The sequence below is a fragment of the Sabethes cyaneus genome, chromosome 2 (assembly GCF_943734655.1).
Source record: "Sabethes cyaneus chromosome 2, idSabCyanKW18_F2, whole genome shotgun sequence".
Classification (NCBI taxonomy): Eukaryota; Metazoa; Arthropoda; class Insecta; order Diptera; family Culicidae; genus Sabethes; species Sabethes cyaneus.
Window position 1 is genome coordinate 62,822,285 of NC_071354.1, and position 22,403 is coordinate 62,844,687.

General features: G+C 43.2%; 1 protein-coding gene across 2 annotated transcripts; it reads left to right on the plus strand.

Annotated features, from left to right (window-relative positions):
• The first annotated feature begins 6,531 nt into the window (after positions 1–6,531).
• On the plus strand, positions 6,532–10,196 carry LOC128734665 (ell-associated factor Eaf). 2 transcript variants are annotated; one of them, XM_053828961.1, is made up of 6 exons: positions 6,532–7,415; positions 7,498–7,633; positions 7,918–8,118; positions 8,184–8,625; positions 8,702–8,813; positions 9,301–10,196. In XM_053828961.1, exons 1-6 carry the CDS (start codon positions 7,214–7,216, stop codon positions 9,417–9,419), a joined length of 1,212 nt encoding a protein of 403 aa, XP_053684936.1. In that variant the 5' UTR covers positions 6,532–7,213; the 3' UTR covers positions 9,420–10,196. The 2 variants fall into 2 exon arrangements, with proteins under 2 accessions (XP_053684936.1, XP_053684937.1); XM_053828962.1 differs by having other exon boundaries at positions 9,319–10,196.
• The last annotated feature ends 12,207 nt before the right edge of the window (positions 10,197–22,403 follow it).

Genomic DNA, 22,403 nt, shown 5'->3' on the forward strand with positions numbered 1-22,403 from the left:
CCAGCAGGGACTCTGAACAGTGCTATGCACGACGGTCCCCCGGCGAGACAGGGGGTTAGGGGCAGGCCCAACAAGCCGCCCTGGAAAACAAAAAGTTACCAACAACAAAGAAGAAAATAGGGATCGGAACAATCGGCGTTGACCTACGTGACGAAATAAGGACTACGATTGGAAACTCGGGACATGGCATTGTACATCGCTCGGCTTCCTGGGTTGCTATAGGATAATATATGATGAACTACATCCCCGAAACTTCGAAGTCGTAGCACTGCAGGAACTTTGCTGCATAGGACAGAAGGTATGGAAAAGCGGGCATCGAGCGGCTACTTTCTACCAGAGCTGTGGCACCACCAACGAGCTGTAAACCGGCTTTATAGTACACTCAGCCCCCGCTAATATGAAAAACACCTCGTTCAGATTGGGCGAGTTCATTTTTAATCTGAATATTTGGTAACTCTATTCATTTTCACATACGCGCAAGACGCGCACCCTATGAACTTGTTGTTTTGATTTGACGAATACAAATGTTTTGAAAACATTTCAATCATGCGCGAATTCTAAACGTCCGGTTTGTGGCAGTTTCGACTAAAATGGTCTATTTTGAGTGCTGGAGAGAGGTAAGTTCCATATGAGCTATATTGCCAAAGCTCTAGAGCAAGAGGAAACGCATTAGGTTTTTTTGCTTTTTTCCAATTTACCCGGTCAACTTTAACGTCAATTGTGTATGACGCTTGATCGGTTTTTAATGTGAACGCATTCATACCACCGGGGTACAGATTAAAAATGTTCAGATTAAAGAAGGTCATACCAACGGGGGTACACGGTACTGGGAAACATGCGCCAGCGTGTGATTGGTTGGCAACCGATCAACGCAAGGATGTGCAAGTTGAGGATTAAGGGCCGTTTCTTCAATTACAGTATCATCAATGTGCACTGCCCACACGAAGGGAGACCCGATAACGAGAAGGAACTTTCTACGCGCAGCTGGAGCAGGTGTATGATGGCTGTCCGCGACGGGACGTGAAAATCGTCATCGGTGACATGAACGCGCAGGTAGGACGGGAAGCTATATATAGACCGGTAATCGGGCCAAACAGCCTGCATGCCGCAACGAACGATAACGGCCAACGATGCGTAAATTTTGCAGCTTTCCACGGTATGGTAGTCCGAAGTACCTTCTTCCCCCGCAAAGATATCCACAAGTCCACCTGGACATCACCAGACCAACGAATAGAAAATCAAATTGACCATATTCTAATCGATGGTAAATTCTTCTCTGATGTTATAAACGTTTGCACCTACCGCAGTGCGAATATAGATTCGGATCATTTGCTAGTTGCAGTCTGCATGCGCTCAAAACTCTCGACGGTGTATAACACGCGTCGAAGTCGTACGCCGCGACCCAACATCGAGCAGCTACGAGACACCCCAGATAACACAAAATCGTAATAGAAAGTTCACATTAAATCGTTTTCATGTCAACTTCACATTGGAATTGTATAATGATTAGAGTATGTCAAATCTAAGTGAACAATAAGTTGTTTTGCAGTCGTGCGTGTCTTCATATACAATTCATGACTGTGAATTATAAAGCAGGATAGACAATTGCAATATTTGATTATATCTATATCATATATTCAGGAGTATTTAGTTGCGTGTTATAAAAACTGCGCAAAATAGAATTACAAATAGTTGTCAAAATTTTCGCACGTATATCGCCTCCACTTTGGTACATATATGTTTTTATATGGCGTGAAATATAACTTTTTCGTTCAGATATGATTTCGTATACCTCAGTTGTAATCGAGATATACAAACCAAATGGTTTACTGGGACCGGAGTTGCCCAGGAATACGCGCGGCAGCTGGAAGCAGCGCTACTAACGGAAGAGCAACTTGGCGCAGCAACTCTTGAAGATGGTTGGAAAGGCATTAAGACCGCCATCGGTAGTACTGCTCTAGCGGCACTAGGTACAATGAATCCGAACCGAAAAAACGATTGGTTCGACGGCGAATGCGAGCAATTAGTGCAGGAGAAGAATGCAGCACGTGCGAGAATGCTGCAACATCGTACGAGGGCGAATGTGGAGCGATATAAACAAGCACGGAACAGGCAAAACTCGGTCTTCCGGAGGAAAAAGCACCAACAGGAAGATCGAGATCGCGAGGTAATGGAAGAACTGTACCGTGCTAACGATAAACGGAAGTTCTACGAGAAGTTAAACCGTTCGCGCAAAGGCTATGTGCCGCAGGCCGATATTTGTCGGGACTCAGACGGTAATTTTCTCACGAACGAACGTGAAGTGATCGCGAGGTGGAAGCAGTATTATGGCGAGCACCTTAACAGCGATGTAGCTGAACATGAAGGTGACGATATGGCAACAAATCTTGGAGCACGTGCAGAAGCCGACAGAATACCAGCCCCCGACCTCCAGGAGGTAGCAGAAGAGACGCTGAAGAACAATAAAGCGGCAGGGGCTGATCAGCTACCCGACGAGCTGCTGAAATTCGGCGGGAACGCACTGGCTAGAGCGCTGCACTGGGTCATTGTCAAGATTTGGGATGGGGAGCTACTACCGGAGGAGTGGACGGAAGGCATCGTGTGTCCGATCTACAAAAAGGGCGATAAGTTGGATTTTTACAATTACCGCGCAATCACACTGTTGAACGCCGCCTACAAGGTACTCTCCCAACTTTTATGTCGTCGATTATCACCATTTGCAAAGAAGTTCGTGGGGCAATATCAAACGGGATTCATGGGTGCCCGTGCCACCACGGACCAGATTTTCGCGCTTCGGCAAGTGTTGCAGAAATGTCGCGAATACAACGTGCCCACGCATCATATATTCATCGACTTCAAATCGGCGTATGACACGATCGATCGAGATCAGCTATGGCTGATTATGCACTACTACGGATTTCCGGATAAACTAACGCGATTGGTCAAGGCGATGATGGATCGAGTAATGTGTGTTGTTCGAGTATCAGAGGCAGTCTCGAGTCTTTTTGGATCTCGAAGAGGGTTACGGAAAGGTGATGGGCTTTCATGTTTGCTGTTCAACATCGCTTTGGAGGGTGTGATAAGAAGAGCGGGTATAGACACGAGTGGCACGATATTCACGAAGTCCGTCCAGCTTCTTGGTTTCGCTGACGACGTTGACATCATTACACGTACCTTTGAGAGGATGGCGGAAACGTACATCGGACTGAAAGCTGAAGCCAAACGGATTGGACTTGCCATTAATGTATCGAAAACAAAATACATGAAACGAAGAGGTTCTAGAGAAGTAAATGCTGACCTCCCTCCCCGGATTCATTTAGACGGTGATGAAATCGAGGTGGTAGAAGAGTTCGTGTATCTGGGCTCACTGGTTACCGCAGACAACGACACCAGCAGAGAAATACAAAGACGCATTATGGCAGGAAATCGTGCCTACTTTGGACTCCGTAGGACGCTGCGATCGAACAAAATTCGCCACCGCACGAAGTTAACAATCTACAAGACGCTGATTAGACCGGTAGTCCTTTACGGCCATGAGACATGGACCACAGACTAACAGACGTAACACTTCGAACAAATTTTCTAACAAAACATCGTTTCATTGGCACCCCTAAAATTTGGAAAAACACTAGCATCACCTGGTGCAGTCTTCGCGCTACGCAGAGTAGGTTGCTATAAATTTAGCAATGCTATAAATTTACTTGTATAATATCTGACATCAGCGCCAGCGCAGGCGAGTGGCGTTCTCGCGCAGCGACTGTTGTTTGAGTCTTGGCTTAAGCGAAAATTTGAAATGATCGTTTTTATTGACGATGGAATGAGGCTTCAGTGTTACGTCTGCTAGTCTGTGCATGGACTATGCTCGTGGAGGACCAACGCGCCCTTAGTGTTTTCGAACGGAAGGTGTTGCGCACCATCAACGGCGGAGTGCAGATGGAAGACGGAACGTGGAGGAGGCGATTGAACCATGAATTGGGTATTTTAATTTCCCCAAAAAGGTGAGTTTTTTCACTTCATTTAATAGCCCGTCGTTTCCTGAATCTAAAGGTTCTTTTTTTATTTCAATTAAGTCAATATTTAATGAAAAAATTAATAAAAATCAAAAATAGAATGATTTGCTGTTTGACAGATATCAACCAAGCTGATTGATTGAAATAATGCCAGAAGTTCTCTCCCTCTCTTCTATCTTTCTGATAGAGCTCTTCATTTTGACCGAGCTTTTGACAGCTCCCATATGAAACCTGTATCGTCCGATGACCATAGTTTATCTATTCACTGTGTTGTCTGAGGTGAGCTGAGAAGAAAAGTGGTTTACCTTTAAGCTATCGTCTTATCCCAAAAAATTTCTTTAAATTAAAAAAATGCTTTTTTTATTACTTTCGCTCGTCAAATTTGAAAAAGTGTTCATGTGACGATACAGTGACATCATATGTTACCATAATATGTGAAAATTTATATACCGCTAAAATACCCAATTGCCATGAATTGTTACTATTTACTGTCGTATCCAAATCTCGAACCTCACATCTGTTGTTCTCGAAAGTAGCACACAGAATGACATATCTCATTTTTCTCATGTTACCCGACCTTACGGGAAACGTTGCATACACGCAAAGGGATTCTGTACGAGGTTGCCAAACGTCCCGTCTTACTTGGAGTTAGTATTTGGGTAGTGCTACCATATAAGTGTTGTTTTCATCTGCTATCCAAGTTCATAGCTAAGCAAGTTTGTCAACTCATATATGCTAAGTGCTATTAATTTGATTTCATTCTACCACGCCAATGCTATTCACTACATTTACGTTTCCTTATTAGATAGAACTGCCAAATTCACATAGTAGCCAAAGCAAACATCAATTTAACTACAGCAAAGTTTCGTTAATTGGTGGTTCGTTAATTGGGCGGTTCGTTAATTGGGTATTTTAGCGGTATATAAATTTTCACATATTATGGTAACATATGATGTCACAGTATCGTCACATGAACACTTTTTCAAATTTGACGAGCGAAAGTAATAAAAAAAGCATTTTTTTAATTTAAAGAAATTTTTTGGGATAAGACGATAGCTTAAAGGTAAACCACTTTTCTTCTCAGCTCACCTCAGACAACACAGTGAATAGATAAACTATGGTCATCGGACGATACAGGTTTCATATGGGAGCTGTCAAAAGCTCGGTCAAAATGAAGAGCTCTATCAGAAAGATAGAAGAGAGGGAGAGAACTTCTGGCATTATTTCAATCAATCAGCTTGGTTGATATCTGTCAAACAGCAAATCATTCTATTTTTGATTTTTATTAATTTTTTCATTAAATATTGACTTAATTGAAATAAAAAAAGAACCTTTAGATTCAGGAAACGACGGGCTATTAAATGAAGTGAAAAAACTCACCTTTTTGGGGAAATTAAAATACCCAATTGGGTGCTCGCTAATTGGGCTATGTGACAACTTGAATGTCAAAATTGTATGGAATTTTCGAGTTTAGAAATTTCTAACAACTGTCAGTCGGCCCAATTAGCGAATCAGCTGGAGTGCAGTCGTGGCCCAATTAATGAATTCAGGCTGTAGTAGAATTACTTCTTTATTTTTAAATTGTGTTTTGACTTAGAAACAAAGGGGGTGCATTTTGCCTCGACGGTGCTTATTACCCCAGGCACCCCTATACAAACAGAAAACGCCGGAGAATGGCGCGGAGCGAAGACGTATGAACTACGAGCTGCAGACACTAAATACTTGAAAAGATGGTCATCATACACCTGACGACAGTCGAGAGGCTACAGTGGGCCGGACACGTTGCAAACATGCCGGACGACTATGCAGTGAAATTCGTTCTCTTGAAGAGAGGCGGTTGAGGAATCATACAACCAATGTATAGTCTGGAGGTTTTTCTTGAGCAATGATAAGAATTTATACACTTTTGCATTATTTGGTAAAACAACTCAAAAGTTCGTTTCAGAACATTGTTGTAGACGCCTTCCAAAGTTTACTCAATTGAAGAACGCGTTAACTGAAATCAAAAATAGAATAGAATAGAAAATTTGAATTCAAAAGTAAGTTAAGTTTAATTCAAAAAATTGAAAATAAAAAAAAATTCAAAAGTCTTCAAAGCATAAGTTAAGAAAAAGAAAAATAGAAATGCTAGAAATAAATTAGAAAATCACTGCAAACTTCGACCCTCGACTCGACTGCAGGCCTGGCTGGCCTTTATTTTACTTTACTTCAATAATAAGGGGCACTCAACGAAGAACCTGAGAGTGTGAACTGTGAACTGTGAATTATTTAAAAAAGCTTCATAAAAGCTCTCGCCTCCACAATGCCTTATCGGCCTTTTCATAAACATATTCGAGCTTTCGTTTGACAGCATCAGTGTGTCAAACAGCTGCGAGCATGATGGATGATGCAGGTAGCGAGAGCACAAAATGTCAAACTTATGCCTTTCTCTTTCCGCAGTGTTTTGCTATTGTTTTTTGGGTAGCTTATTACTAGTATTGTATCTATTGTATATGTAACTTTAAACTGCTTGCAGAGTAGGAGTATTCTTCCATTAGACCAGTACCAATTTATAACGGTGATTTGAGTGCTGAATTTAGTAACCATTTGCAATTTACGACCGTGTAGACACACTGTTATTTATACCTTAAGAAAATTTAGGCATTTGAGTAAATTGAACGAGTCACGCGTTGGCTGGTGCTGTTCGAAACCTATCGATGTGTCATGTCAGCAATCGCGTAGCAAGTAAAATCCCAGCACAGGAATAAGCTGTAACCAGCTAGACATTCTCTATCAAGGTTCGAACTAAATATTGGTGCAAAACGAAAAAGTAGGCAGCTGCCAGCTGCTCAAAAGTGAATTCCTGCGGAACCGTACGGCTGACGAGAAACGGCCCCTTCCGGAAGTGATAGCATTGGCTCGTGATTTTCCAACTCACCTTGTCAAGATTTTGTGTTGTTCTCATTTGATTGCCCCCTCCTGTTGCATTCATTGAGCAAGCGGTTGAAAAAAGTGATTAGACAGAAAGATCCGGGTTGTACATATTTCGTTCGCAAGAGTTTAGTGCAACCATTTTATTTGGGGAGACAATCGTAATACAAAATACAATAGCCAATAATTGTCAGCGCTGAACAAGATGACTTAATTCTCGTTTGAATGAAGACAACCTAAAGAGTTAGCTTTTAATTTTTCTCCTAAGACTTGGATAAACTAAGATTATCCCGATGAGGAAAATGGACAATAGGTTGAACCTGGACTCGGAGGTCCGTGAGCTGAAGCTGGGGTCCACATTTACCAATCCGTCCCCGCGAACCGTGTACCATACTTTAAAGTACGATTTCAAACCAGCCAGTGTGGACGTGAGCAAACCGGCCACCTTGGAAGTCGGTTCTAACAAACAGGTGACAGTTACCGTACCACATCTCGGTAAGTTATGGAGGCTGGTTTTAATGGTTAACCATGGTTTATAATAGCTAACACTGTGATTCTTTGGGTGTTGTTCAAACAGATGCCGGGGTGCCAAGCGTGTACAAAGGGAACCAACGAGATTACAGCAGGAAGGAATGTGTGCTCATTATCGACCGGGTAACGGGAGAAATCACGCTCGAAAAACTGAACAGCAATGTACAAGTCAAAAAGACAAGGTAAGTAGGACAATAGAACCATTATTCTTATCTTAAATCAATTGAATATCAAATGATTTTGCTATTTCTACAACATCGATTTTATACACCTTCTTCATTTGGTGGATTAGTTTAAGTTTCTTTACAACAATTTCTATTCATTATGTATATTAGAAACTGACTTGGTTGAATAAAACCGAAACAAGGTCCGCCCAAGCCACAAATTAAAGCTTAAATTGAAGAAGGAGTACCTGAACATTTAGTTATTTGGGCATAGACTAAAATGTAGTCTCGATATTTTACAGAACTGAAAATAAAGTCGTTCAGCCACCGCCGCCACCTCCTCAGATCAAGGTGGAGAACTCGACAGCGCGGCAAAGTTCGAAAACCAAGATCACAACCGGTTCTCGCAAGAACAATCCTATCAGCTTCGTGCCAAAACATTCGCCATTGCAAAACTCGCCCTCATACAACCATCCCAACAAGAGTCCACTATCGGCACCGGCGTAAGTACAGTAGTTTTCGTGCCATTTCTTCGCACCGAACGTAGTAAAAGGTACCTTTCTTCCAGCTGGAACGCCAACAATACTCAACAGACCCTGCCGAGTATCCCGATTATCGGCTTGGATGATGGGAACGACTTCATGGCTGTGCCTTCGTCTTCGCTTCCGCCGGCACAGGCGCAGATGCAACGGCAGGAACAGCAACAGCAAATGCACTATACTCACAACACTAGCGGCGGCAGCAGCAGCAGCGGCAGTGGATCGATGAGTAACAGCAACGCTAACCACCATAGCAGTAATAGCAACAACAGTAGCAGCAGTCACAATCATCATCAGAACAACACCAAAAGCCACGGAGGTGGTGGAATGCACAGCAACTCGAGCATGGCCCCAAACCTTGGAAACAATAGCAATCACCACAATCCGTACAACAATCACCACGGCGAGTCGAATGTGGAGGTTAACTTACCGTCCAGGGCGCACGCTTCTCCGCCACGGAACACGGGTTTCGTAAGTTTTGGGAGAAAAGTTCTAAACAATATTAAATCTCTAATCAACGTTTTTTGTTATTTTATTTGTTTTCTAGCCCACTGGTGTACTAAGCTCTTCAAGTTCGGATTCAAGTGGTTCCAGCGACAGTGACAGTGGCTCCGAATCCGACAGTACCACTGAGGATAACAATGATTCTCCGGTAAAAGGTAAGCAATTTACATCATTTAATTTTTTCTCAATGGTGATTGAATATGCTTCCAAAAAGGTTTCATTGTTTTTATTCTTTTCCGTTCGTAAAATAATATTTGAAAAGTAAGCAAAATTAATGAAGTAAAAAATTAAACATTCAACATAAAGTTTAGTTTGCCAATTAATTTTGCTTACGGTGAGTATTTATCAAACAATTGTAACACAATAATTTGCACTGTTAAATACTAGCCAGCACCGTTTACTAAGCCAACGTTTCCTATCTTTCTTTCTTTACACTTTCTCTTCCGAACCACTATTTCTTCGCCCGTCAACAACAACTACTTATATCTGTTTGGAACGGTGGTATTCTCTAAAACCTCTTCAACGCACTCTATGCCTACCTGCCATAACTGTACCTGTGTGCTTTTGCGCGTGCGATTTCGCGGGTTCCGCGCCGCCCTGTGCTACTGACTGTTCTGCTCGGCACACACACACATGACACAGAACTATTTTTCGATCTAGGTCCAAGCAGGTCCGAGGTGGTCAACAACACTCGTACGCTTCCTACGGATCTGCTGACGGAGGACCTCTGCCTCTCGGAGTCCAATTCCGACTCGGACTGAGCGGGAGGAGCTCGTTTTCGGCACGAAGACAACAACACTGGTACGTTATATAGGTAAACCTGAAACTATTTTTGTAGGAATACCTTATTTATATATTGAGATGAAATTATACCAATATATCGCAAAGAATATGGGAATGTCGCGCGTGAAGACTTGCGAAGCCGATTTGTTGAAGTCAAAGGCTGCAGAGAAAAACTGTAGCGTAAATGGTTTTATCCTGTTTAGATTTGTATAATACCTAGGGCGCTGCCAAATAAAGAAAAATCGCTATACATACACAAGAGCAGGTTCACAAATAGATGGAGTTTTCAATTTTCCCTTAGCGAGTTTATTTCTCACTTATACGGCAGAGGAATCGATGACTTATTACTTTATTTTAGCTCTTATATTAAAATTGTTTTTTATCTCTTCAGATTCAGTGCGTTATTTACGGCTAGATTTTTTTGTGTATTACTTATATTTAACACCTAATCATTAGCGTAAAAGTTTTTCTTTCTTCTCATCTACGGGACAGGGTGGCAGTGTTAATGGGAACTGTGCTTAAACCTTGTTTGTTTCGAGTTCTCTAATGTTTTCACACACTACGTGTGGCTCAAGACAGTAACGGAAAGACAGAATAATTTGATTTCCACGCCGTTTGCGCGGTAGATCTTCCAACTATTTTCCGCGTGGAACGCACTATTAGCAAATGTGTAGAGGAAATACAAGTTGTCTACGCTAAATTAATTACCATAATTATTAAAACTCATGATAAACCAGCAAATAAAAGTATGTTAGTTGATTTGAATCTACCACGCGTGTTGAAGACTGCTGTAGGACGAAAAGAAAGTCGGGAGTCGCAGAAAGAAGCTTGTCTCCGTGAGGAACTGCCCAGCAAGGAAATATTCGGCGTCAGAGCATCCTGATCAGCCGAATCCATTGGTATGAATATCAACGGTTTCACAACAGTTGAACAATGCACATACTTCAAGCACAACAGTCTACATGTTATCGCCATTCGGTTAGCGGTCAGCCTCCAGAACTGGTCTTGTTAACATCTTGACCCATACGCCACCCAAGTGGGGTGCAGTAAGTGGAATGAACTTCCAATTAGCTTTCGCGCTCATGTATGTGCATGGTAGGGATCGAATTCTTCTCTGAGCTCCCGTCTCGGTCCCGATGACGAGGAGGAAGTTGAGGAGAAAATCGAACCGTTGAAACATAAAACCGCTGGTATTGACCAGCTAATATCGAGCGAGCTACTACTATCATGGTGGTAAAGCCCTGGCTAGAGTATTTAGATGTGCAAATCTATCATCTGTCCATCAACTCTTATCCCTATCTTTACGTGATGCAGGACTGACGTACGCAGACAAGGAAGAAGGGTTGCCTCCGAAAGGTTTTCCTCCAACGTCTATTACCCAAGTTAGGAGTAGCCACAACTGCGTCCAACTCAGAGCGAGCAGCAGTTCCCGCCCACTAATTTTATTCTACCATATCTGCGGGGTAGCCAACCTGGTCTTGGACTTTGATGCAACACCCTACTGCACCTCCCGTCTGATTACCTTTGAGGTACGATGTAGGTCTAACAGGCCAGTCATCGTATTTTTTTTAAATTTATTTTATTGCATCTTCAACACAGAGTTTCACAGACAATTTACAAATCTAATGTTTGAATTCTACGTCTATAAACAGCCTTAGCCTTCACTAATTTAATTGAAAACACGGCAGCACATGGCTCAAGGTTCGTTGTACCCGTAGGTTGTGTGATGGGAGGGCTGCCACAGTTGGTTACGATTTCGGAGCTTCTCTCGAGTAATATGGATGTCTACCTGGCTTAAGAGAGACTTGCAATCGACAGCTCAGTAATCTGAAGACAAAAAGCCTTTGCAGTAATTTTCTTCTCGCCGTTAATGAATGCAGATCAATTAGCTTGCAATGTTCCTCGTAGGTTGGTAGATTTGCTGCATCATTCCAGACTGATTCCAGTTATCAGTCATTCCAGATAGATAAATTCGTGATTCGTCAACTACCTCCAACTCAGCGTCGTCGATCGTTATACTGGTGCTCAAGCGACATTGGTTGGCCTCAGCATTAAGCCTAGCAGGCATGAGGGACAATCAAGTCTGTGTGATTCGAATGAACCCGAAATACATACACACCACTATGTTGATTCAGTTTCCCGGGAAAGTTGTTCTCGTCCATGATTTTTCAAAGCACTTTTCGGTTGATAATATCATATGCAGCTTTGAAGTGAACAAACAACGAACTCCCCCCCCCCACTCTCGTTGAGGCTGGCATCTCTTTCCCCTTTGTTGCACCGTCGATATTGCTTTCCCCGTCGAAATGGTACTCCGGCTCAGATGTTCGTCGAAGTGCTGCCTCCATCTTTTAATCACCTCACGAACGTCCGTGAAAATGGTGGCATTGCGTTCTTGCGGGATGCGTTCAGTTTCCAGTAGAACTTTTGCGTTTCCTGTGATTTACAATTTACAATTTATTTAGAATATATCAACAGACAGTGGTTGCCCTAATGATACCGAATTCGTTTCAATAATAAAATGATCTTCGAGCGTAGTACGTTGCTGGGCAAGTGAAAGTCGAAAACAGACGATACTCTATTGAAGACTCGCTGCAAGCCAATCATTGCGCTTGGCACCGTAGTTGGTGCGTCGAAATGATAGGCGTAAAGTTGGGACCATCCTTAACATTCTAGGGGGAGCGTGTTGATCCACTGAAGTAAATCCGAGCAGTCGATACGAGCAGCTAAAACATCGGCGACGGTCATTGCACGGGAGGCGTCCCGGCGTAACTGAAGCGTGTCAAGTTGAAGAAGCTGTCAACGTCCCTCGTAAGGAGTGAGGTGCACTGGTTGTCTCCAAGGTAGGCGACGAAGGGCATAACGAACAAATTTCCGTTGGATGTTTTCGATTCGATACGAGGCGTTATTATACTGAGGATTCCAAACCGTTGAACAGTACTCAAGAGAGGATCGCACTAATTGTGTATTGTGGATCGCACTAATTGTGCGGCATAAGTAAGGCATTGTATATTTCGGAATTGACGTGTCATGCGGATAATTAAGCCGAGCATTCTGGAAGCTTTGGACACGAAGAAAGATATATGTTGTTTGTAGGTGAGACGACAGTCTAGAATTACGCCGTGGTTCTTGACGTGGTCAGCCCGTGGGATCGGTGTAGAATTGAGTTTGTAATCGAAGTTCAATGGCTGAACCTTCCTGGTAACAGTCACTACCGAGCATTTAAATGGGTTGAGTAGCATGCAGTATAGCTTACACCAGTGCGCGAAGATGTCCAATTGCTTCTGGAGAAGATGGGCGTCATTCATGTCTAAAATCATGTCTTATCCAATTTAATTCTACTATGTATATTTTATTCACGACAGATACTTATTTTGCCTACGACTTGCAGGCTGCTTCACTGTCTGTTTTCGAACTGAGGAAGCCTGCAAGTCGTAGGCGAAATACGTATCTGTCGTGAATAAAATATACATAGTAGAATTAAATTAGATAAGTTTTCTTTTTATTTAATTTTAGGTTTCGTATTCTACTAAGACGCTCCAAAAACTTGAATGACGGCAGACATTCATGTCCTTAATTTTCAAGAATAATTTCAAGTCGTCTGCAAACGCGCGTCATTGTAGTATAGCAGGAAAACCAACGGACCCAGATGGCTGCCTTGGGCGATCCCGAAAAAAGCAGAGAACGGCTCGGAAATTTCGTGATCGATTCTTACTTGCAAAGTACGTCCAGTTAGATAGGAGTCAAACCAATTTAGCAAACTTCCATTAAATTCAAGCCGGTTTAGCTTTGCAACGGCAATACGGTGACTGGCTGACTTTGTCGAAGGTAGCAGACAAATCGGTGTAAATTGCGACGGTTTGAGAGCGTTCAGTGAAGCTATTAGTTACGTATTCAGTAAAACAAAGTAGATTCGTAGCACAGGACCGCTTGGGGAGAAATCCATGTTGTTCATTGGCTAACGCTTGTACGCAGTGGGAGAAAATAGGCTCCATGACTACAAACTCGAACAGTTTGGATGCAGCACAAAGGGCTGATATTCCCCTGTAGTTGTCGACTTTATTCCGATCCCCCTTCTTGAAGACTGGGAATATATAAGCTTGCTTCCATGCTCCTGGGAAACGACCGCTGTCCAGAGATAGGCGAAACAGGTGTGAGATAGGTGTAAGTAAACCAGTGATGCATTTTTTTTAGTAATGTGGCAGGTATTCCATAGGGGCCTAGAGATGTCGAATGCTTCAATCTGGTTGCCGCAGAGAGGACGACATGATCGTCGAAGTTAATGAACGAGATTGTACGGTTGGTAGGTATGGCGTTGCTAGCGGCTGCATCGCTGTGATCTGCGGTGAGTGTTTCATTGCAAAAGCCGCTGGAGAATTTCTTGGCAAATAGCCTACAGATTGCGGCTCTGATAATGCAACCGGCTTCATCACCGGCTAATTCCAGGGTAGTCGGCAAGCTAGACTCTTTACGTTGCTAGTCAACGAAATTCCAAAATTGCTTGGGGTCGGATATGGTTCAGGCGCTGATAGTATTCACGTAATATTAAGTTCGCATTCGAGGAAAGATTTTCTTTTTCAAAGTCTTTAGACGGCGTAATTCAATAGTTTGCCATGGAGGCTATTTAGAACGAGAATTGCTTATTTTAGGCACAAAACACTCGATTAAGTGATTTAATATACAGGAGAATTCATTGACGGCTAGATTGATGTCGTGTTGGTTTAGTACAATCGACCAGTCCAAATTCTGCGTTGCTAGTAGAAGGCCGCCATAGTCAGCTCGACAGAAATTGTAGAGAGTTGCATTAGGTGTTTCGTTGTATTCATATCTTTGGTAGTTGTCGAGAGTAAGAACTAGTGGTGGGTGGTGGGGTACCAGCTTGACCAAAGCGGCCTGAGCAATCGTCAATTTTGGAGCGGAGTCGTTGGCAGAAACGAAGCATAAATCAAGGCAGCGCCCGTTTTCGTTTGCGTTTCGATTTATCTGTAACGAGTTTGTGTTACTATAGCCATCGAGCAGATGAAGAGCGCAGGTGTGTAGAGAAGAATGATCGGGATCTGTGTATGCGAAGCCGTCTCGAAATGCGCGCCAGGAAAGGTTTGGAAGATTTTAAAATCGCCAATAATGACTATGTCATCGCGCGGTTTTACTTTCGCGGCGATTATCGATATAGAATTTAAGTGCGCCTCGATCAAAGTCATGTCACGAGTACGGTCAGGTGGGATGTAAACAGTGCAGAGATAGAGGTTAAGGTCCGGCAACTTCACAGAAATCCAAACCTGCTCGACATTATTCCAAGCCACGTTGTTAAATCTAGAGGCTTCTTCTTCTCTGTTGGGTACTCTTACCACTGCGTCCATTATTTTGAACTATTGTGGTATGCCCCGTTTTATTGTTATACTATTCGCTTCAAGCTTACCTATCACTTATTGAGGAAGTGACAGGCTGGTAGCTGGAGCGAGACATGTGCCAATCAAGGATGATAAGGTTTATGAACCTAGTACCCTGGTCGGCGACGCCAACCAGGGGAGATTTTGAGATACTGCAGTTTGCGTACTATTTGTTCTCCACGATTGCAGAGCAAGGGTTCCGAGGTTAAATATCATCTTGTACGAAACCGAGATTCCGAAGATGATATTTACTCTACCAATGTCCTGTCGCAAGACCGGTAAGCTTGCTGAGATCTCTCTTATTGAGACTCAGCAACTTTTGAATAACCTAGGCGTGGATCGACGTTATATATTTATTTAGATTGTTTGAGCGATTGTACAGCCAGCCTCTGGCCATAACTGCTCGGCTCTCCTTTTGTTTCAGCCCACCCTCCAGCACACAGTCAGAGATCAGGCAGAGTGAATCTCGACCCGTGAGTAGAAAGTTTTAGAGCCACATCTTCGTTTGTCGACTCACAGCGAGTCGGCGTGTTAAGGATAGACGAGGGTCAGGACTGAACCACTGCTAGCGCATCGTTCAAGTCCTGCTCCTCCCCTACTCTCCTCTCCACCTCATTTGTTTCTTTGTTTTTCGGCAGAGAGAGCTTGCACGGTAAAAAATCATCCACTGCAACAGTAACCGGCTTGATGCAGCAAGGGCAAATTGCTGTGGAGGGCGCCCTGGTACTCCACAGGCTCCGTTGCAGCGATAGAATTTATAGAACCCCCTCCACCATTCATCCCTCGGCACGGGTTGCGTCACACCTTGGATTAGGGGTTTATCCATTCAAGTTTTTACATAATAGCCATGGATAACAGCTATTACAAGCATCTCCTTTAGGGGCTTTGGACCCTCTGCTTTGGAGTCAAGAGAACTGTCCTGCAGGCGGAGTGTTTACACTTCAGCCCTCGCATGAGTGCCCCCTTCTCTGTCCGCATACGACCCTAGTTTCCACCAGTTGTCCGATTTCCACTAAGGAACGTATCCCGGATGGTACCACGAGGAGGTCGAGATAGGAGTTGCTGTATAAGAGGCTGTGGAACCTCATGGTGGTTCTGGAGCGCATTATTCAACCATTTACCATCCAATCTAGAGGCTTTCAGTCTGTGGTGCACAGCGATAAGTACTCCACCACCGGATTTTTTTTCAAGCTGTTGCGGGGCCCGCGGTCGCAGCGAAAAAAATGCTTCTGTCCAAAAAGGTGTTGAATGTAGAGTGCGATCATCGAGCCAAGTCTCTGTTAGCGCTATGAAGTCACAGCAGCCATCCACGGTAGCAAGCAGGTAATCGTCGATGTTAGAGCTCATGCCGCAAACGTTCTGATAGTATAGGAACAGTGGCTGCTGAGGTGATTTCAATAAACGTAAAGATAACATTGGTCTCTCCGGGTAAGGCGGTTCAATCGATGTAAATAAAGCGACGGCTGGGTTAACTTGGGCGAAAGTCGAGTTATTCTCTCTGTCCGACAATGATGCGTTAGAAATAAATGCAGTATTATTGACGAAATCTGTCATTCCTTCTCTGATCGAAATCGAATTTGCGTGCCAATACTCCGGTAGGCCAAGTAGATGCTTGGAGGGCAAGGTCCTTAAGCTCGTTAGGTATTTCGACGCGAAAAGAGATAAAATTCAACTTCGTTAAATCAACATCCTTTTTGACTAGGAGAACGGTCTTTGGTGTATCGGATTACCTACGAATGGCCGAAACACAAATGGCCGAATCACGAATGGCCGAAACACAAATGGCCGAAATAACGAATGGCATAATATATCAAATGGCCGAATCACGAATGGCTGAATCATAAAAGGCCGAGTCACGAATGGCCGAATCACAAATGGCCGAAACACGAATGGCCGAATGTCATATTCGACTGAAAATATTCATAGTCTTCAACCTGTGCAAACGTTGGATACATGCTGTCCTTACTCGCTGCCGCTTGTTCGGACTTAACTAAGGGATAATCCCTAATAGATAGTAAACCTAGGAAAATGCATGCACCTAAATAGTAGTGGTTTCTGCGGGGGGGCTGCCCCCCCCGCAGTGGCCGGCACTTCCGACGGCGGGTCACCGGCGCACACTCGCGGCCTACGGCCGTCTCGCCCTGAATCATCTAGGAAACATTTGCTTCTAACACGGTAAATACGTCTCGCACCTTATAATGAAGATGTGTTTATAATCAAGAAATATTTACGGAATATTTGCATAAGTGGGAGGAACCGGAACAACAGGCCATTGTTTCACCCCACTCTATGGTTAAATTTTAAGCCTGTCATTGACAAGCTACCGCGGACCACAAACAACTTGGAAGCATGGCACCAACGATGGATAACCATTGTTGGTTCCCATCACCTGTCAATGACCAATGATCATCACAGAGCTGCGGGTGGAGCAAAAGGCGATAAAGAGGAACATCCTTAGAATTCTTCAGGGGGATGTTCCGAATTCGCGCCGAAAAATAGACGAAAAAATCTACTCGAAATGTGTTAATGCTCACAAAATGAGCAGCAAAACTTTTGTTGACGCAGTTGCGCTTTTATTAAGCGCTAAACAAAGACATTCGTAAAGCATGTTTCGTTTGTTTAATAGTAGTAGTTTGTTTTTTGTTTGATTAAACTAATTTGCTAACTACTTGCCAAGTCATGGTTTTTTAATAAGTAGTTATTTAGGCATTCCGAAAAATTTCGGCCTTTCGTGATTCGGCCGTTCGTGATTCGGCCTTGCGTGATTCGGCCTTTTGTGATTCGGCCATTCGTGATTCGGCCTTTCGTGATTCGGCCTTCTGTGACTGATATTGAAATTCGGCCATTTGGATTTCGGCCATTCGTGATTCGGCCATTTGTGTTTCGGCCATTCGGTGCCAGCCCGGTGTATCGGTGATACCGAGGCATTCTTGGGTCATTGCGTTGATGTCGTCAACTGAGTGGCACCGGTCGAGGCGACTGAGATAGATCCAAAACTGATCACGTTCATCATTGACTGTTTTTATCTCACGTTGAATAGTTCGAGTACCACGAACGGCTGCTGTGGCAATACGAATTGGAACACTATCCTCACGACGACGTTTAGGGCACAGAACCGAAGTGGAAGTCCGGCTGATTCGGTGATCAAAATTGGTAACAGAGTCTTTTTTATTTTTATTTTTCTTTGGGAGGGTTTTCGCATAGAAGCGAATAACAGGTAACAGCAATATAAGCAGAACGCTCGCTGTCAATCGAATAGCAGCTTTCACATGCTTTCGTGTGCATTCGTATGCGTTCGTGTGTTTTCGGGGAAAAAGTGACTCGCTACCGCCAGGTTCGCTAGTATCTGTAGAAAGTAGCATGTAGGTACGTGTTTGGATTTTTACTTCCACTTCTGTTCTGTGCTAGACTGCCCGGTTCACTGTGCGTTTCAACAATATGACGACGAGCTGCACTAAAGCCGGCCGGCTTGAAAGACAGGCGTTTGTTGTTTGTGGATGAGCAGTCAGGAACAATAGAAATTTATTTCGGGAGATATTGCGTCTATGAACACGTAATCGAGAGCTTCAGTAGTATATAACAACTAGAATTGTCTTTAGAATAACATTGAACAATAAAAATTAGACAGAAGTAACTGTTTTACTACAAGTAACTGTTTTACACCTCAAAAACTAAAAATTGTACGAGTTAAATAAACGATAATAGAGCTTTCCAGTTACGTGTGTGTTGGTGCTTGAAAATGAGGCAAACAACAACAGTAAACAAAATGATGCATTCTTTTGTCACCAAGGTACAGAATGATTTTCATCTTCCGCTGACTTAAATGCTAGCAAATTTTCAAAATGTGTAGTTGAATAGGAAACAGGATGATAAATTTGACCAAAATATGTGCTCTGCAGTGTGGCAAACGGAGCAACACAACTAAAAATCGCTATTTTTCGGTTTGTTCCTCCAGCATCAGCTGTTCCCCAACATGAGGCAAACAACATGTAGACACGCGTATTTCGGTATACGCTAGTGTAGGTGCATGAGCTATCAGAAAGCTCTATAAACACCGTATACGACAGAGTTGCCAGATGAATAGTTATGTTTCAACTCCGCATGCTCCTGCTCTTCCAGGCGGTGCTTTTTTCCCGGAAGATTCGGTTCCGCTGCATCTTTTTCTGCCTATCTTTCCACGTTCTGACGAGTTGCACCACGCATTTTTGCCGCCCGGCCACCTACATTCATTGTCATACCAGCGCGGAACGGCTTGATGGTTTTAGTTTGATGATTCCGTACCACGTGTGCGATAACGCTCTCTGCTGCACAGTTCATAGCTGGTTTGATGGTAATCCAACAGTCAACGAGTCCAGCTCGTCCTCTTCCGGCAACTTAGTTTAGAGTTAGTCGGCGTAGTTTACGGCGACAGCCGGTTGCTTCAGTCACGCGAGATTTAACCGAGCCTCCCTGACGTCGCTACTGAATGCTGTTTTTTGTTTGTTTTTATTATAGACCATTTAATTTCTTATTCGGGTCTTCGAATGCTGTTCACAACGACCCTCCGTTTGGGCGTATCTTAAATTTGAGTCAACAACTTCGATAGGATCTGACGTCACTATTGTCTGAGAAGCGTGGCCTCTCTGCTTCTGTCTGATTTGGTGACCTCCAGATGTTTGTGGAGTTTATGTTGGAAGAAAGTTCTACTTATGGTTAATCTCTTGGAGCCGGCAAAATCGATCAATTTTAGGCCCATTTCGATGGTCAGCGCACATGCTGAAAATTGAGCGTTGATATTCCTGATGTCATGTTCCGAGCAGCGGTCGCTCCAACCGAGCGTTTCTCCTTATCGTTATTGATCCCGTTATGAATCCCCCGTTTCAGCATCTCGTCCATTAGTTCAGTTAATTTACCTACATTGCTGACAACGGGGACATTGTCGGAATGCCGTTTCAAGCGATTACTGAGCAGTTTTTCAAGTTGAAACGTGAAGTAAAGAAGGTTGGATTGTTGGTGAATATTTCCTTTTTTTTTCCTTTTTTTCGGGTTATCCAACTGGTCGCTTAATAGCGTATAAAACTCTGCGCTGGGCCCTTTTGTGATGTCAACAAAGTGTCAGGGAGACCTCAAACATCAGTTCTACCTGACGAGACAGGCACTGTCGCCCACTAAAACACAGGTTGAGCCCCAAGCATAGCCGTCACGCCTATACCCGCAGGCGGAGGCGTTTCGGCCCTGCGCGGACTCCACGAACTGACTCTAAGATCTCTCTGCCAAAGGCCGGAATGTCATATTTTAAATATAATGATGATGATGACGATGATGATGATAATGATGATGATGAGAAGGAAAATAATAGATCGAATTTGTAAATGTGCTTTGGACTTTTTATACCACTCGAGTTGCAATATGTGGTATAGTGAAGAAGTGGAGGATTCGTCAGCCCCGCCTGACACCGGTCTTCAACCGCGCGCCCGCTTTCAGCCACAACCACAAATGAACCAATAGGTAAAACAAATTTCGGAGCATTAGGGGTTATCAACTTATCAGGGCAAATTTAATCTTTCATCCCCTTAGCATTCACAGTGCATTCCCACGATACAAAGTAAATTGAGCGCAGCACAAGCTAGACGTTCGCGGTAGTCGACAGAAGCTTCAAAATATAGAGACTCGCCCGCCTTCCAACCCTCGAGACCAAAGTGCTGTAAAGCTCTGGGCTTAAACGTCTTTTTAAGACTCGATCCCTTCCCATCGACAGAGCCCGCGGGCGGCCATCAGAGCTCAGGACAGCCACAGGGCCAGTGCAAAAATCCTACTCTATCTAGCAGCACCGCCTAGCCGAAACTCGAACACGCGAAACGAATTGACCTAATTTTCCCATCTGCTACCTAAGAAGTGCTATTACCCGTAATCATTACAGAGTGGTCCTTCGGCATCCAATCGAATCTGGTATCCCGCTTAGATCCCCTTACTAACCCTAAGCCCCCGACCAACTCAATCAATCCGACATTTTTCGGAGATATTTGTGACCGTTGTGATAAATAGGGATGAATCCCAGAAAACTTCATCTATTGTCAGAGATCCCCATACTGGCCTTATTCTTAAACGGAATAAAAGCACTTTCTGAACAACGCAACAATCACATTTGGTAAATTTTTACCCCGAGTCCCACTTGAAATCACAAAAGTATTTTGATATATACCCATATTCAGAAGTAAACGTGACCGCTGCTCATTTACTGATTAGTTAAAAAGCCCTACACCACGACAAGGTTCAGTTTTATCGTAGGGCAGGTTGGATTGTTGGTGAATATGCTAACTTATTCTTACTGGAAGTCGCAATTATTGCGGACAACACCAAGATCCTGATAAGCTTCACCTTCGTACTTAATGTATCTTGTACAAAACGCTGATGACACCGATAGTTCTCTACAGCTGCGAGACGTCGTGTGGGGCTATCTAAGAGAACGGTGAGAACGGTGTAGGGAGGAAAAGGTCCTAGCATCCAGAAAGTCGTTAAAACTGGAGAGATGACATGAAGCTGGAGATGACATGACACTTGGGAAGCGCGGAACATTCAAGAAACTGGACAAAGAGGGAGCGTCGAGATGGGAAAAACTCGTTTTCCAGAAAAAGATCAAAACAACTGTTCTTACCTTTGTTATACGGGTAAAAATCGATTCACCATGCTTTCTTGCCAGAATGAATCTTACTGTACAGCCACGTACCACATACAGGCCGGACTCGATTATCCGGGGATTCGATTAACCGGGGATTCGATTATCCGGGGATTCGATTATCCGGGGTTTTAGACTCGATGATCCGGCAAAAAAAAATTTTTTTTCGCTGATTTATTTTAACCCCAAATGTTATAGTTTTCATGCTACATGATGATTCCAACTAGACAAGCATTGATTCACCTCCCTAAGGCTACAAAATTCCTTTCTTATATCCCTTTTATCGGCGAACAAAACAAAAATAAATCGTGCGATGATGAAATCAATTTTTTTACTTAAAAATCATCATCACCATCATCATTGTAATCATCAGTAAAAAATTGCAAAAAAAAGAATTTTATGACTTTAGGGGAGATTGATCAATAATAAAAAAACATTTATAATACCTAAATATTGAAAAACATAACATACAAAAAATAATATTGTACCAACAAAAAACATCAGTGGAAAAAGTCGTAAGAAAGGATTTTTCTGACTTTTTGGAAGATAGATCAATAATAAGTAAAACATTTCTGATACCTAAAAGTCAAAAAACTTGACATACAAAAAAAAAATATTGTACCAAAAATGATGATTCGGTTATCCGGGTGATTCGATTATCCGGGCTGAAAATAAAAATGAGCACCCGGATAATCGAGTCCGGGCTGTACTACACTTTGCGTCCGTATGCCGTGTGTTCCGCCCGCATCAGCAAGCAATGGTACGGTATCGGTAGATCTTCACCGTATTCTAGGCGAAAGTCGAGTGGTAGCAAAGTTTGTATATTCTACTCACACTAACTCCTCACTCCAACAGATATACATACATCAACAGAATGAATGCACCAACATATAGAACATCACATTTTATTCCCGGCAACT